The sequence below is a fragment of the Anabas testudineus genome, chromosome 14 (genome assembly GCF_900324465.2).
Source record: "Anabas testudineus chromosome 14, fAnaTes1.2, whole genome shotgun sequence".
NCBI classification, from domain to species: domain Eukaryota; kingdom Metazoa; phylum Chordata; class Actinopteri; order Anabantiformes; family Anabantidae; genus Anabas; species Anabas testudineus.
The window spans coordinates 15,028,685-15,043,901 of NC_046623.1; the positions used below are offsets into that span (position 1 = coordinate 15,028,685).

General features: G+C 44.0%; 4 protein-coding genes across 5 annotated transcripts; 1 reads left to right on the forward strand and 3 right to left on the reverse strand.

The window, feature by feature from the left end:
- Nucleotides 1–896: 896 nt before the first annotated feature.
- Nucleotides 897–3,407, reverse strand: LOC113170130 (coiled-coil domain-containing protein 92-like). Of its 2 annotated transcripts, none has more exons than XM_026372061.1 (4): nt 3,170–3,407; nt 2,678–2,826; nt 2,515–2,562; nt 897–2,026 (listed from the first exon to the last, which is right to left on the reverse strand). In XM_026372061.1, the coding sequence occupies exons 2-4, from the start codon at nt 2,805–2,807 to the stop codon at nt 1,332–1,334; spliced, it is 873 nt and encodes a 290-aa protein (XP_026227846.1). In that variant the 5' UTR covers nt 2,808–2,826; nt 3,170–3,407; the 3' UTR covers nt 897–1,331. The 2 variants fall into 2 exon arrangements, with proteins under 2 accessions (XP_026227846.1, XP_026227845.1); XM_026372060.1 differs by having other exon boundaries at nt 2,678–2,878.
- Nucleotides 3,408–3,849: 442 nt separating this feature from the next.
- LOC113168803 (F-box only protein 40-like) lies at nt 3,850–7,197 on the reverse strand. Its single transcript, XM_026369811.1, has 7 exons — nt 6,579–7,197; nt 5,837–6,327; nt 5,361–5,540; nt 4,922–5,163; nt 4,646–4,777; nt 4,154–4,472; nt 3,850–4,062 (listed from the first exon to the last, which is right to left on the reverse strand). The coding sequence occupies exons 1-7, from the start codon at nt 7,195–7,197 to the stop codon at nt 3,850–3,852; spliced, it is 2,196 nt and encodes a 731-aa protein (XP_026225596.1).
- A 1,003-nt stretch (nt 7,198–8,200) lies between these two features.
- Nucleotides 8,201–11,833, forward strand: LOC113170131 (F-box only protein 40-like). The gene is made up of 6 exons (XM_026372062.1): nt 8,201–8,242; nt 8,829–10,001; nt 10,333–10,619; nt 10,728–10,859; nt 11,031–11,367; nt 11,488–11,833. Exons 1-6 carry the CDS (start codon nt 8,213–8,215, stop codon nt 11,704–11,706), a joined length of 2,178 nt encoding a protein of 725 aa, XP_026227847.1. The 5' UTR covers nt 8,201–8,212; the 3' UTR covers nt 11,707–11,833.
- Nucleotides 11,834–12,161: 328 nt separating this feature from the next.
- Nucleotides 12,162–14,284, reverse strand: LOC113170713 (TLC domain-containing protein 2-like). The gene is made up of 5 exons (XM_026372921.1): nt 14,106–14,284; nt 13,939–14,021; nt 13,576–13,658; nt 12,536–12,741; nt 12,162–12,351 (listed from the first exon to the last, which is right to left on the reverse strand). Exons 1-5 carry the CDS (start codon nt 14,282–14,284, stop codon nt 12,162–12,164), a joined length of 741 nt encoding a protein of 246 aa, XP_026228706.1.
- Between the last annotated feature and the right edge of the window lie 933 nt (nt 14,285–15,217).

Genomic DNA, 15,217 nt, shown 5'->3' on the forward strand with positions numbered 1-15,217 from the left:
GCAGAAGGTGTACAAACAGCAGGAGCGGGATGTTTTCCGCCTTCTTGAAAATAATAATGACACACCACAGCTCGCTCCCAACACAAAGTCCTGAAAACAAACGTCCAGTATGCAGTCTCTACAGCTGGCATGCAGCTCTCCGGTTGCCATGGCAGCGCCACACATTCTCATCCCCGTCTCCATAACAACCGTGGGAACGTTCTGGAATGGGACGTTTGCTAGGAGACAGGCTGCAGGTGTTGGGTCCACATGACGACCACATGCGCTGTGGGTAATTTAGGAGTTTTATATTTGTATTTGTGAGTAGTATGTTCAGATGCATGGATCTGAACACATGAATCTCTGTTAAGCGCAGAGTGTAGTGCCACCTAGTGTTAGATATGACTTGAAAGCTCATGAAAAACACCTAACATGAGCGCCCCCTAATTAGCATTTACAAGTAAGCATTTATTTAATGGGTTATAGCAGTTTTAAGTCATATTGTCTGAACAGGTTAAATCCTATAGATATTTACTCTGTAAAATAATAATAATACTAATAATAAAATCAGAAATGTTAGGGGTTTTATTTGAACTACAACTTTAACAATTACCCCTAAAATGCAGTATTTGTTATTGTTATAATTATGTGCTGATAAAACACATTTCCACGACATAGGTATTTCATCACAGTTGATGAAACACAAAAACGAAATATTAAAATAATAAAAAATGTCTGAGTTTAATTTAGCTGCTCCAGTTTCAGGGTCCTGCTGTTGTTCAGGCTGGTGACACCATTATGGAGAAGTCAAAATGTGTAGACACATAAACAGACAACATGACAACAACATTACTTTTCTGCCGTTATGAGGCACATTGCATGATTTTAATAAAGTGCAAATAATACAAAATGTCCCTAAGCCTTTAAGAGTGTCTTTCTGAGTCTGGAATATGGCTAGTGCAGTGAAAAAGCAGGTTGCCACTTTGAACTGTATGGTGTTGGTGTTCAGAGGCAAGGCTACTAATAAAAGGCAGAAGCAGTGATCAAGTGTTGAACTCAAAAGGCCTCGATATGAAACGGTCCCACTACTCAGTCCCTTCTGACACACTAATTTCTTCGCCCTTGTTAAGTACGTTATACCAACAATGTGACAAATTCAGTTAATGTGTCTATGGTTTGATCACACTCTCTTGCTCTACTAACTCTAAATGTCTAACTCGCTTCCTGAAATCTACAAACAACCACAAGGTTACATCGCTCTCATCTTAAGCGTTTCCCGCCACAGCTGCATCAGACGTTGACTGATGTAGGCAGAGACCTGCCGGAAGACGTCACCTCTCCATCTTCCTCCGTCACAGAGCAGTTTCTCCCTCTCCAGCACCCATGTCCACCCTCCTGTGCACCCCGCTTTCTTCTATGTCCTCCCACTCATCTTCCATCCCCTCCTCATCCTGCATTCTGATTGGCTGGCTCAAGCGAAGGAGGCGGTATCTAAGCGGCACCAAGAAGAGAGCGGGGTCGGGCATGGGATGTGGCCTCTGCGGTGACGTGACTCTCTCCTGTGGGACGCAAGCTCTGACCCTCTCCTCCCTCACACTGACACGCCTCCTATGTCTCGCCTGTGGTTGGCTGGGAGAAGCTGGAGGAGGTGGAGACAGAAGCCAGTCCGAGCACTCCCCTTCATCATCTTCATCCACCTCATCCTCTCCTCCTTCCTCCTCCTTTCCTCTTGGTTCTTCCTCTCTTACTGCAGCTGTGCTCTGCCGTTGCTGGAACAGTTTTAAGCGTGCACTGTGGAGCTCCTGGCACAGAGTTGTGGTGGTGACATTTTGACGTTGCAGTTCACGACTCAGCAGCGTGATCTTGTGGCTGCGGCGCTTCAGTTCCTCCAGGAAACATCGCTCTTCTTCCCTGAGGCTCCTGCCGAGGGCTGATGCTCGTGCACGACCAGCCCGCAGCTCGCCACGTGCAGTGACCATCATGCATTTTTGGTCCTGTAAGAGGCACTCTGCAGCCTCACAACGCGCTGCCAGCTCTGCTTCCTCCTCTGAGAAACACACAAAATACACGGACTAAAGTATATCATATATAAACATTACAAAGAACATAGATCTTGATGAAAACCTTGTATCCAATACTGTTAATTGGTCTTTTGGTCTGTGGTTTTTCTAGGCTCCATATAACTTTCATTTCATATGCTTGAGCAGACGAAATTAAATATACATTTTGCTTTTCACTGTGCTTTTCTGTACTTGTTCATGCAGATCAACTTGGCTGGATAAATACAATAATACACAAACATGCATTCATTTTACCTTTGCCTATTCTGCTGATCAATACATTTTTCATTTCTTATTAAGGATTTTTTAGCTTTGTGTGTCTAACTTTATACCAAACACTTTTTTATCTGTAAGATGCAGTTTTTTTAAGTAGCACTGCATGTTCCTGCATGTACAGCCTTTGTGCCTATTTCTCTATAGGTATATTTATTTTGGCATCTCTCACTCTTGTCAACAAGGTGATGTAATGTCGTACCTGTTGTGTTTCTGTCAGGGAACCTTGAGTCCAGCTCACAACTTAGCTCTGTAGACAAGAAGGGGGGGAGCCAGGGAAGTCAAAAAGAGAAAGATCAAATAGGGTTACAGAGCGGTTAAGAGACATAAAGAGACAAAGAGCAGCAGGTGATCAGCGGACTCACCATGACAGCGCCTCTTCAGGTGTGTGATCTCCAGCTGCAGACCGGTGAGCATGGCCAAGTGCTCCTGCTTCAGGAAGGAGATGCCTCTCTCCACACTGGCCACCTGCTGCTCCAGCTGCACAGCATCCATGACTGAACCCCCTCACAACCTGCACACAGATGTTAGCTGGAGGTTTTAGGTTTCGGGATGAGGGGTTTTCCCTGTAAAGGTGCCACAAGCAGAACAGTACTTTGATGTGAAATGTCAGTTTAATGGCCAACAAATAAAAAACTCATGTTTCAATCCATCAGTCTGCTCAGTATTAACATCAGAATTTAGAATCAATACAGTATGTACATGTTTATTCACTGATAATCTCTAGTATTTGTTAAAGCTTTCTCTCTTTTTAAATCTCATGCACTTGATTCCTCGATCAGCTTCCTGACTTCTGCATCGTGGGTCACTAGAGCTCAGTGTCTATTTGTAAATGGCTCACTCTGACCGTGGCCTACCGTGATACTGACGCGTATCAGATTCAGAGCGTCTCTCATGGAGCCTCGTATTGCTCTGGTGTCTCTGTCCTTGATGCAGCAGAGATGAACAAAACAAAAGAGCCGAAGAAAAAGGTCCTGTTCTGCAAAAACGACGCTGGTTTCTCTGTGAGCTGATCACTGTTGCAGCTTGATGGCGTTTTTCTAGTAGTAAATGAATCCTGCTGCAGTCCGTCGAAATAACCTCCTCATAACCTTCTGGTTGTACGTGCACTACGGTGCAGATGCTGCATTCACAACAAAGCAGCTCTGTATGAGGGGTGATCAGTGCCACAAGCAGCAGGAGGAGGAGGAGGAGGAGCTCTGTGGTTGTTGCTGGTAATTCTCTGAAGCATCACACCATCTCTGGGTTTTACCATAGGTCTGAATGTATTTTTCTCAATCTTCTGATAAAGACTTATGTTAATGGTGTTAATTCTCTGTTTTTATCACATGAGGCTAAAATATGTATCAACATAAATTCATCATTCACACAGTAGCATCTCCTAAATATCTTTATTACTGTTTAAACACTATGTACATATAATGCAGTAATCATATTATCTGTGTGTGGTTTCATTACATACTGGTTATGAGACATAATCTATTAACTAACTGCAGCAATAATCTCACCATCAGTGTAAACATCTATATCATTTTTTTCATTGTTGCCATCTGTGTCCCTTGAAATGGTTGACGAGGCTCAGCCTCTCCTGGCTGCTCCCCTGCTCCTTGTTCATGCTAGGAAGGGGAACAGGCTGACTGTGCACAGAGGTCTCATAGTAAGGACAGACTTTAAGATGAGCAGATATAGGAGGAGTGTCTGACATGTGCCACGAATCCACTGAGGAGAACAAGTGACTGAACTCCCAGACCTGGGGAGAAACAGGAGCAGAGATAAGGAAACTGTTACTGGTGGACGTGTTTTCCTAAAGATTAACATGATGGATGAATTGCATGCGTTACAGGTTTTGCTCTCCACTTGGCTCCTCCATGTGAGTATGTCTTTCTCTCCCAGCGCAGGGTGACCATCCCTCGCTCCTGCAGCAGAGAGGAGCACACCTGCCTCATGAGGCGGGACACCAGAGCCAGCTGAGACAGGGAAAAGCTGTCCAGGAAACTGGCCACGTGGCAGAGCACCTCAAAGGGCAGCGAGGTCAGAGAGTCATCGTCTCCTCCTGCCCGACCTCCTCTGTTCCTCTGGGTGGGGGAGCTGCTGGGAGGCTGGGAGTCGTCACCGGGTGAAGCCAGTGTCGGGCACAGGTTGAAACTCCTCAGCTGCTGACTGTCAGAGAAAAAGAAAGTTCAGATCTTATCTCTGAGTTTACCACCACTAATACTAACAAGTTAGCAACCGGGGGCTGAAAAAACTAAAGGCCTTTTCATGCTGAAAGCATGCAAAAGACAAATGGTAAATCAAAATCTAGATTCGGATTTGAATGTCTGCCTATTGCTCACTTGTAGGTGACTGTGGCTTTATGTGTGGAAGGCTGAAACCTCCTCTGAGTGTAGGTGCATCCCAGATACGACAGGGGGCATCTCTGCTCGAACCATCCACTCAGACATGTCTGGATGTCACTGTGGACGTTCCTGGATAAGAGATGATGAATAAACATGTTAAACAAACCTGAAATGTTCCACACAACTAGGGTAAAAAAACACACACATTCCCCAAATGTTGCAGGTAGTCACTATAAACTTGAACAAAACCACATTAGTCGCCTTCACAAAGACCTGAAATGTGTCGCGAATTCCCTGCGGTGGAAGCTGTGACCACAGAGAAAGGAGAAGACGCAGCTGGCTCTGTTGTGTCTGCTGTTCACACTCTCTGCCTGCAGCTGCAGGTGAAGCTTCAGCGGTCTGTCCACCATCACCTCCGCCAGCGTCGTCTTCCCTTTGAAGGGAGCCGAGCGGAACGAGTGTGTCTGAGTCCCCTCATCAACAAAGATCCCATCAACTGTCTTCGACTCGCTAATCTGCATAGACACCAAGGGATTATAACCTGATTAGTTCTGTTTTAAGGAATACATTCATTCTCATATTCAATCTAAAATTACAATGTTGTGCACATGATCTCACTTCAACAGAAATATCTGGATACAGTTTACACAGGTGGGATCAGAGAAATGAGCCCTGCACAGTGAACATCTTGACTGAAGGTACAGTTAGTCACCTTGTGACCCATGACCTCCTGGTCAGCATAGCCCATTAGAGTGGCTGCAGCTTCGTCACAGAACCAGTCCTCCTCTTTAGCTCTGAGGTCTGATGTGTCCACACAGCGAGTCTCACTCTGAGCCCGTGCAGCTGTGTCGTATAGATGAACCCGCCGTCTGTAGTGGTAGCTATCAGGGATCTTGAATGAAGAAATTCATTACATTAGTACAGTGGTTCACTGTTTTCATAGCTTTCTACTGGGGCCCCACATGAACACATCATTTTATGCTGCAGTTCCAACAACCAGGGATCATTTCTGTCCGAGCTATTTATTTATTCATTTAATGTATTTATCACAAGTTGAAGTGTCTCTTTCTGTTTCAGTGACATTTACATACACATGCTGAGTAGTAAGGTGGAGGATTGTGTCCAGAAGTCATTTCGATTGAAGCATACAAACACTTTCTATGTGAGTGCATTGAGTGTTATTGTTACCTTGAAAGAACGCAGAGTCTGGACTGGAATAGGCTCCAGGCTGCCATAGACAAAGTCTTTCTCCCTCGGCGTACAGGCTTCGATTTGTCCAAAAGCGAGAAGCATGCGTCCGTGATGCACCACATACATGTCGTACTCCTGCGGGCTGAGCTCCTCACGCAGACGCTCCAACACCCCCTCCTGCCACGGGGCCAGCCCAGTCTTACCTGTGTCTGATGGAGGACAGTTTGTAGAAGCATCTGCAGTGTCCTTCTCTGTGCATGGACCAGTTGTTTTTCTCCCACTCTGGTCCTTCTCTTTGTCTCCAGGTTTTGGAGTTTGTTTGGCATTTTCCAGGCCTGCCTCAGCCACAGCACAGCCACCTCTCTCCATGTTGAACATCATCTCAGTCAGGTTGTATTTCTCCTTGTTTATGCTTAAGCCGTTCCCCAGGCTGGTCTGAGAAGTCTCCTGGACAACATGATTCTCCACAGAAATGGGTGTGTGGACACCTACGAGGGGAGAAATGTTAAGAATCCAGAAGAGAAGAAGAGCAAAGGAAAGTTAACTCTAGTGTGTGAAGATCTTTAAATCAATCATTTAATCCAGTATTGGTTCTCCACATGTCACATATCAATCACTTTGGTTAATAATTTGATTTAATTTTCAGAACCTTGGTTGTTTGCAGCTAATTAGCCACAAATGCACTTTTTAAACTGGTTATCTTATTTATTTAGGACTAAAACAGCACTATTAGATTCACCTTTATTGGGATCACAGTCTGCAGCTCCACTGACAAACTCTCCCACGGCCATCTCTGCTTTCGTCTCCTCCTTTAATTCCTCCTCCTCCTCTTCGTCCTCCTCCTCTTCCATCAGCTCTGGATAGAGGGGCTTCATTTTCAGGCGACTAAAAAGGTCTGATTGATCAACCAGGGCCATGGCAACATCCAGTGCGCGGCCCTGCCCTTCGTTTTCCTTTAGTACATTCTCCTGCAGGACTGTGCTGCAGTTTGGGTTCGTGTCATCAGTCGGCCAGCGGAGCCACTCCATGGAGCAACACACCACGCTGGCTGGACACACCTGGAGGTGAGCTGCCCGTGAGGAACGAGGAAGCTGCACTGGGCAGCCGTACCCAGCATTGAGACATGGCACCCTCACATTAGGGCAGAGCAGCAGGTGATCCTCCTCTTTGCACAGGTGGAAGAGAGCTCCACAGTGCAGGCGGCAGGGGATGAACGCACAGCACACAGAGACCTCCACCCGAGCCCTGCAGCGCCGGCTGTAGCAGGAGTCACAGTGAGCATGCTGTTGCACCCTGCAGGCCCGAGAACGACGACTCTGATTGAATGAAGAAGAAAATAGTTCAAAGGGATTTAACATGTTACATGAAGACTGCATAGTGATTAATCTTTGATTCAACATCAAGAATTATATCAGGAGCCCGTGACCCACCATATCTGCTGGACTTTTAATGAGAACTTGTAATTCTGCAAGAAAAATATAGCAAATTGATTTAAAACTGTAGCATTAGATTTAGAAAGGCACATATCAATATAACAGTAATGTCATGTGAATTTTTATAAAATGTGCTAATATACTAAAATAATATAATACACTTTACTTATTCAATGTTTTTACAGTGAATCACAGTAAACTGTATATTACATGCAATTATAGTGACATTGTTCCTAATTGTATGTGTCTTTATTTACAGTGACACTGTAAATAAAGACAGATGACCACAAAAAGCATCTGAAATAGTTTCTCTTACAATTGAGATAAAACAGATACTGTCAAAGTAATTCACAATAGTATAAAAGCTTATCTTGACAGACATCTTACCACACAAGTGTTTCCTCTCATTGGTTTTATAACTTTGCTCTGAGCCCCTCAGCTTTTTGAGCTGGCAGGTTAAAATTAGCTGAGCAGCACCAAGAAGGTTCAAAATACCCCCCACTCCACCCTCTCCAAGTTTCTCCCTCTGCTGCTGCAGGTTTAAGCCAAACTGTGTATGTCTGTGTTTATGTGTCTGAATTAACCTGTTTCTACTGCAGAAATAAATTTATTATTTGTTATTATTATTCAGCTGGTATGATCACACTCAAATACACACTCACTGTTGATGATTCCTAAGTGTCACATCAGCCTCAGTCTAACTCTGCTCGTCAGGATGGAAGCAAACGTCAGCAGCAGCAGCACAATATGAATCAGACGGAGGAAGGTGACAGAGATTTTCTGATGTCAGTGGCAGAGGGAGTTGTAATTTAAACCATGTTACTGACCACCTGTGTAACATTTCTAGGTTGGTACTCCGCTCTATTTATAACACACACACACATAGCACAGACAGAAATACAGACACTTCAAGGCACAAGACGGACGGAGTGCAAGGAGCATGTTTCTCTCCTTTCCAACACTTACAGTGGTAGGTTATAGTCTTTAATCTACAGTTGCCATTGACTCTGTTGGCATCCTGCTGTTGTGTGTTTGTTTGAATTTTCTTGTAAAACTGATTTTACTGTGAGACGTTGAGAATCATAGTTTCCCTTGTGTTGGCAGTGCAGACCTACAAAAATTGGTGCCAGAGGATCTGAAGGATGGTATGGTTTTATTCTGCAACTGGGGGGTTGGAAATGATCATTTATTTCTCTTTCTCTTTAACTCTTTATTTTAATTTTGTGTTTTCACACACTTCAGTGAAATATTTTTAAACAGAAAAGAATTTTAATGTATTTTTCAGCAGTATTTTTTCCGCCTGATTGAGAATCTGCTGATGGTTAATTAGTGTCTGGGCGCACAACATATGGTTGTAATTACTGACTCACCTGAAGATCAGGAAGGTTAATAGGGAGCAAAACCTAACGATGCAACATAACTGCTGATAAATTGAAGTGATAAAATATGAAATGAAAAGCAAAAGTAAAGTCTGGAAAAAGTTAGTTTTTCATGCTTCATTTAATTCTGATTTAGAGTTTCTTTATTGTCCCCATTTTCTACCCAAACCCAATCAGAGTCATCGTTCTCGGGCCTCCAGGGTGCGACAGCATGCTCACTGTGACTCCTGCTACAGCCGGCGCTGCAGGGCTCGGGTGGAGGTCTCTGTGTGCTGTGCGTTCATCCCCTGCCGCCTGCACTGTGGAGCTCTCTTCCACCTGTGCAAAGAGGAGGATCACCTGCTGCTCTGCCCTAATGTGAGGGTGCCATGTCTCAATGCTGAATACGGCTGCCCAGTGCAGCTTCCTCGTTCCTCACAGGCAGCTCACCTCCAGGTGTGTCCTGCCAGCGTGGTGTGTTGCTCCATGGAGTGGCACCGCTGGCCGGCCAACGATGCCCATTCTTATCCAAACACAGAGCTGCATGAAAACCTGCTCAGAGAAAAAGCACTGGGACGTTGTCTGGACTTGGCCATGGCTCTAAAAGACCAGGAGCGCCTATTTCACTCTATTAAGATGAGGAAACTTTTCCCTGAGCTAATTCAGAGCATGGAGGAGGAGGAGAAAGAGGAGGAGAGGAAGGAGGAAGAGAGGAGGAAGGAGAATGAAAGGAAGAAAAAGACAGCTTTGGAGAAGGAGGCAGCAGCAAAGGAAGCCAATGCTCACACCTGGGTGCCTTTTAGCACGTTTCAACTCCATACTTCTGATGAAGAAGATGATGAGGATGAAGACAAGGATGAGGTTGAGGCTGAGGTTCAGTACGAGCCAGGGCTAACCCAGGAGGAGAGAGAGGAAATTGCAAGGGCCTCAGGAGTGGATGCTGAATTGCTGGTAAAATACAACGCCTGGGAGCGCATGTTCAGTATGGAAATGGGAGGTTGTAGAGAAGCTGGAGGGACAGCTGTGGCAGGCAGAAGCCAGGGACTCGCTAAAGGCAGTGGAAAATGTCTGGACACTCTGATGGAGGAAGATACAGCCGATACCTGCATGGGTGCAACATCATCAAACCTCAAACAGATGGGCTGTGCAGCCTCCTCCCCGTGTCCGACCAGCAACGCAAAGAATTTTATGTACGGACATTTGGAACCGATGAAGATTATCACTGTGCGAACATTTAAAATCCCAACCAGCTTCTGTGCCAGGCAGGGCCGCATCCGCAACCCGGGTTTCTACAGGAGAGCAAGTCAGGCTGTGGACACCAGCGATCTGGGGGTGGCACCGGAGCAGATGCCAGTGTGGGAGGAAGTTCAGGTGGGAGAGAGAGAATTTAATCCTCTTTGTGATCTTCACATGTTTTGGTAAAAAGGAAGAAGCAGCAGATGTAAAAATAAAGCATGATTGGTCATGTGTTTCATTTGGGAGTTGTTCGTTGAACTGTGAGTTACAGATTTCTGTCTATTTTCTGTGGATTTGTATTGATTGTGGTTGTTATAAATATTTTATTAATTTAAATTTCTTAGCAAAGTCTTAAATGTTTTGAAAAGAATAATGGAACAATTAGTTGATTAATGAAAATATAATTGAACAAGACAAAGTCTGACACTGAGTATTTATCAGGGACATGGTTTGATTTCCTCCTCAGACCTCTCTGCTGTGCTCCCTGGAGAAGGAGCAAAGGGGTCACCTCATTGCAGAGCGAGTATGCACAGATGGTTTGTTGCAAGACGAAGGTACACAGACCTACAACTTCCTGTCAGCTCCTTTCCGGAGAAACACATCGCTGGCTGATCTGACCGCTGGAAAAAAGCTGGAGCTGCACCTTCAGCTGCAGGTGGAGAGTGTCACTAGCCGACACCACAAGGCCAGCTCCGCCTTCACCTTCCTATGTGGACACACCTTCCAGCGCAGAGAATATGGCAAACATTATAAGTGGGGTTTCAATGTGCTGTTTTTCTAAATCCAAATACGCCTTAAGATCTACACTAAATATTACCAGGTTGTTTAATTTTCTGATAATCAGTATTCTCATATCTACAGGAACGTCCACAGTGACATCCAGATGGGTGTGAATGGATGGTTTGAGCAGAGATGCCCCCTGGCGTACCTGGGCTGCACCTTCAGCCAGAGGAGGTTTCAGCCGTCCACACATGAAGCCACTGTTATCTACAGGCAATTATTATTTTTTTAAGTTGACACTTGCTCCTGCACCAGATTTAATTTGTATGAAATTAAAATATCACAGGTGAAAATGTAAAGCTGCACCCCCTCCCTGTGCTGCATTACAGAGCTCTTGGACGTTTTGCAGGACTTTAAAAACCTAATTTTCATGTTTGCTTTCAGTGAGAATATGGGCTGCTTTAGCCTGCGTCCCACTTTCCCAGGCTCTGTGGGTGATGCCTCCCAGCAGTCCAAGAGCTCCGTGGACTCCTCCACCACCCAGAGGAACAGAAAAGGCAGGCCAGGACGAGGAGAGAACTCTCTGACCTCGCTGCCCTATGAAGTGCTCTGCCATGTGGCCAGTTTCCTGGACAGCTTTTCCCTGTCTCAGCTGGCTCTGGTGTCCCAGCTCATGAGGCAGGTGTGCTCCTCTTTGCTGCAGGAGAGAGGGATGGTCACGCTGCGCTGGGAGAAGATGACTGACTCACATGGAGGAGCCAAGTGGAGGGTGAAGCAGAGGGTAAGCCAAGAATCAGTAGATGGATGGTCATTATCAGGGCAGTTACAAGTACTGTGCCAAGTGCTGTGCAGATGTTTTAGCACTTAAAACTCATTACATCCACTCTTTCTGCTACTTCAGGTGTGGCAGTTCAGCACCTTGTTCTCTCCTGTGGACAACTGGTGTTTCCGAGACATGCCCCCCATTTCAGAGCACCTAAAGGTGTGTCCCTACTACGAGCGGGAGTCCCGAGCAGAGAAGATTTACTTGCCGTGTATCAGAGATGAAATCCGAACCCACACAAGCTGCAAAGGTCCCACTCTGGTTAGCTTGTTCCAGCAGAAAAGGATCATGATGTAGCGTAGCATGCTGTTCTAATCTATATATTTTATTATAAACCCATACACCCACATTTTAAATCTTATAATAGTTTGCAAATCTAAATCTAACAGCATTCAAATAATGAAATTCAGTCATCAGTATTGCAAGAAAAGCTAATGTTATACTGAATAAATATCGGTGTTGTGAATACCAGGGTGTTATATCGTAGAACATATACACAATAAAACAAAGAAATACTTTTTGGTGGAATAAGTCAATGAGGTAAACATATAAAACCAGGGTCAAAGGCCAAGTGGTGACATGCAGAAATCTGTGTAAAGAAGCTTTAGAGTCGATACTGAAGCTGAAAGTTGTGATTTTTATGTTTAATTTATGTTTATTCTTTTCTTTCTATTATAATAATCAACATTACAAGTTACAAACAAACCACGTTTGACTACATCAAGAGGTAGAAAACTAATTGGTGGAGTACCTTAATTGTTCTGGTGCGTGTTTATGAGGATGTCTGCTCTGAGCAGTCTGTAAAACAGTACTGTGTTCATGGTGGAGACGACACTCAGGCCTGCTGTCCCCATCATCAGGACATAGCGAGGTATGTGTTCCCTGTGAACTGCCAGCCAGCGGGTCATCCAGCCCAGCGTACAAACGCGAAACACCAAAAACCTGCCAGGAGACCAGAGATCATCGAAAAGCTGTGTCGTGAAACGTAGTTGTCATAGTAGTATGTCTCATTAATTCACTAGACACCATTGATTTAAAATGTTACTGTACAAACTGTGTTGTCCAACAAGCGCCTTCACTGTGAACTTTGACAAAACCTTCAGAAGAGAATCACTGAGGCACCTACGTTCCCACGTTGAGCCAGCTGGTCACACTGTAGGTCACAGACGGGCAGGCGGGTGTCATTTCAGTCCGGAGCCTGTTCCTCCGTCCCGACAGGAGGAGGAGCTGTCTGACATGAAGGAAAACGGAGTTGATCTCAACCAGCAGAGACACCACAGCAAAGCCCACATACCGACGGGAGGTCACAGCCAAACCGAAGCACGAGATCACCTGAGACAAGTTTGAACAGAAGGAACAAAGGTTAACACACACCCACAAGAACACTTCAAACACAGTGTGACTTAAATAAAGTCTTTAGTTACTCATAGTTCTGCAGAGAAGGGGCTCGGATCAATAATTAAATGACATCTGAATATGAAAAACCTGCAGCACAACACTTACTAAGAATTTGGATTGTAAAGTAAACGATCAGTTAATATTAATATCTTATTAATTAACCATTAAAAGTCATATTAAGCCTCTACAAGGGTAAGTTTCAGGTGCAAACTGTAAATGATGGCTCTTATATAGTGTTATTCTGCATCACTTGGTTCATATCTTATCTCATTAATTCACCGGGAAACAGACTTTGAACTATGATAAAAAAGCTGCAGCTTTTTTCAGAGCCGAACATCCGCAATGTAAAGATAACGGTTCAGTGTTTATGGTCATTGTCCTGCTGCAACACCACCTTCTCCAGTCGACAGAAAGTCATCCTGACATCATTTTGCACGATTCCTTAACGAAATTGTGAAGGCATGCTCCTCTTTAAATTGGCTAACTGTGCAGATGCAGTTGTGATGTCCCTACAAATCATTCTTTTAAATCTCTAGAGCCGTTTTGATTCACGTCAGCAGATGTTTTTCATGAACATCCAATATTTTAACAGTTTTATATGTGTTTAATGTCTTTATATAATATTTTGTGTCACTGTTTAGACACCAGGTTTGAACACGTCCTCAATTTGCATCATATAGAGCACATAAAGACATGTGATATGCAGACGCACAAGCAATTACAGCTTGTAAGAACATGTACACACATGTGAAGTGAAAAGTTTATTACCACAGAGTGGTGGAGGAGCAGCTCCCAGGACTGTTTGAAGGACTGGTTCAAAGCCATGTCCAAGAAGTCATGAATAAAATAACCTACAGGGAGAGAGGACAGTAAAAGTGCGGTTTGTAAGGATGCATCACATGAACACAACATCATAAAATGTAGCTACAATATTAAAACTGTAAAATCATGAATTTTCCCCTCAGGACAAAACAGCCAAACATCGTGATTTCTGAATTGGAAGTTATATTAGGAAGAAATGAGCAAGCTTGAGAGTTGAAAATTTCATTTTTAAAGCCATTCTAAAATTGGTGAAGTCAAGGAGAGTTGGTCTGAAGCCTGAATCTGTGTCTGACAGTGTAAAGGTGTCACCTGTCGATACAGCTACAAGGCTGTGGGAGAGCAGGGAGTGAGAGGAGATCAGGTCCTCCACCATCTGAGGTTGAAGGTATAAACTGTGTGGTGAGAAAGAGAGAGAACACGCATATTAAATAAAAATAGATAACAGTACTAGCCTTTATGGCTGTGTTTTTACGCACCATAACACAGCCCATGCTCCTGTCAGCGAGCTGTGAGCTACAGAAGTGCTGATATTCCTCCACTTCCAGGCTTTCAGGTGTGCCGGCTCTGGTGTTGGCAAGAACCTGAGAACTGTGTTCAGCAGTTTGAAAGAGCAGGCAGATCCTCCAATGACCAGAAGTGTTGACCTCAAATCCATAACTAGACTCCAGATCTCATGTGCTTTTGTTTTCTGGGTGCACTTCAGGTGGGAAAGGAGCCCACTTGGACCACCGCCTGTAACATGTAGTATGTCTGTAAACAACCTCTGGCCTCTGCTCACGTGAAGCGATTAACTGATCACTGATAACGGGTGAAGGGTCGCGGTCACATGGTGACATGACATCATGGCATGATTTCCTCCACAGCAGAAAATAGTCCAACCTTCAGTGTGTCATTTTGTATTTGTTTAGTCACTGGTGCACCACCTGGAACAAAGTGAGCATCCGATTATAATATGTACATGTATTTATTATAAATTATATTATAGGTCTATATTTACCATTATCATGGATTATTATGGACTAACCACCTGTTGCTGGTTCAAATTAGATCCACCTTTACAAACTAAAACAATAATGGTGCTCACACATTAGTGCATCAGGAAGTATTTAATACATTGATTTGTTTTTATCTGTTAAGATTAGTGCTTTAATAAATAAATGTTTCTACACTATGGTTATGGTATTTTTTCTTCTGAGATCTGAGAGACGATCTGGTGTCAGGGATTAAAATTTTAAAAATGTTTTTTGTGCATTTTACATTTTAGCTTTTACTAATTTAAAAAAATATAACACACACATAATAATAATAAATTTGTCCAGAAAGTAAATGTTGCCGTTTTAGTATGAGTATTGAGTATTTAGTATTTAGTACCTCTGTCACCTGAAGTCTCAGCAATATTTTTAGCATTTAACAGCACTTTAGATCCTTCGGCTCTCCTGTGATGAGTCTTGAAACCTGAAACGACACATGAACGCACCTCCACTGGTGTAAGTTCTGCTTTGTCTCCAGTCCATTCAGTTCTGGTGCTGCTGCCTCGTCAGCCTTTCTCTATGCTGCCGCTACACAAAAAGGCAGAGGTCGCTTTTTT

What these genes read in the sequence shown, in the direction of transcription:
- LOC113170130 (XM_026372061.1), bottom strand. Translation starts at nt 2,807, where the DNA reads ATGGATGCTGTGCAGCTGGAGCAGCAGGTGGCCAGTGTGGAGAGAGGC. An exon ending in CCTGAAGAGGCGCTGTCATG is followed by an intron (nt 2,563 to 2,677) that starts GTGAGTCCGCTG and finishes TCTTGTCTACAG; the next exon opens with AGCTAAGTTGTGAGCTGGAC. An exon ending in CCCTGACAGAAACACAACAG is followed by an intron (nt 2,027 to 2,514) that starts GTACGACATTAC and finishes TGTGTTTCTCAG; the next exon opens with AGGAGGAAGCAGAGCTGGCA.
- LOC113168803 (XM_026369811.1), bottom strand. Translation starts at nt 7,197, where the DNA reads ATGTTAAATCCCTTTGAACTATTTTCTTCTTCATTCAATCAGAGTCGT. An exon ending in AGACTCTGCGTTCTTTCAAG is followed by an intron (nt 5,541 to 5,836) that starts GTAACAATAACA and finishes TCTTCATTCAAG; the next exon opens with ATCCCTGATAGCTACCACTA. An exon ending in AGGAGGTCATGGGTCACAAG is followed by an intron (nt 5,164 to 5,360) that starts GTGACTAACTGT and finishes GTGTCTATGCAG; the next exon opens with ATTAGCGAGTCGAAGACAGT.
- LOC113170131 (XM_026372062.1), top strand. Translation starts at nt 8,213, where the DNA reads ATGTTTCTCTCCTTTCCAACACTTACAGTG. An exon ending in CCTTTCCAACACTTACAGTG is followed by an intron (nt 8,243 to 8,828) that starts GTAGGTTATAGT and finishes AAACCCAATCAG; the next exon opens with AGTCATCGTTCTCGGGCCTC. An exon ending in AGTGGAGGGTGAAGCAGAGG is followed by an intron (nt 11,368 to 11,487) that starts GTAAGCCAAGAA and finishes CTGCTACTTCAG; the next exon opens with GTGTGGCAGTTCAGCACCTT.
- LOC113170713 (XM_026372921.1), bottom strand. Translation starts at nt 14,284, where the DNA reads ATGGATTTGAGGTCAACACTTCTGGTCATTGGAGGATCTGCCTGCTCT. An exon ending in GGAGCATGGGCTGTGTTATG is followed by an intron (nt 14,022 to 14,105) that starts GTGCGTAAAAAC and finishes CTCACCACACAG; the next exon opens with TTTATACCTTCAACCTCAGA. An exon ending in TGCTCCTCCACCACTCTGTG is followed by an intron (nt 12,742 to 13,575) that starts GTAATAAACTTT and finishes AACTTGTCTCAG; the next exon opens with GTGATCTCGTGCTTCGGTTT.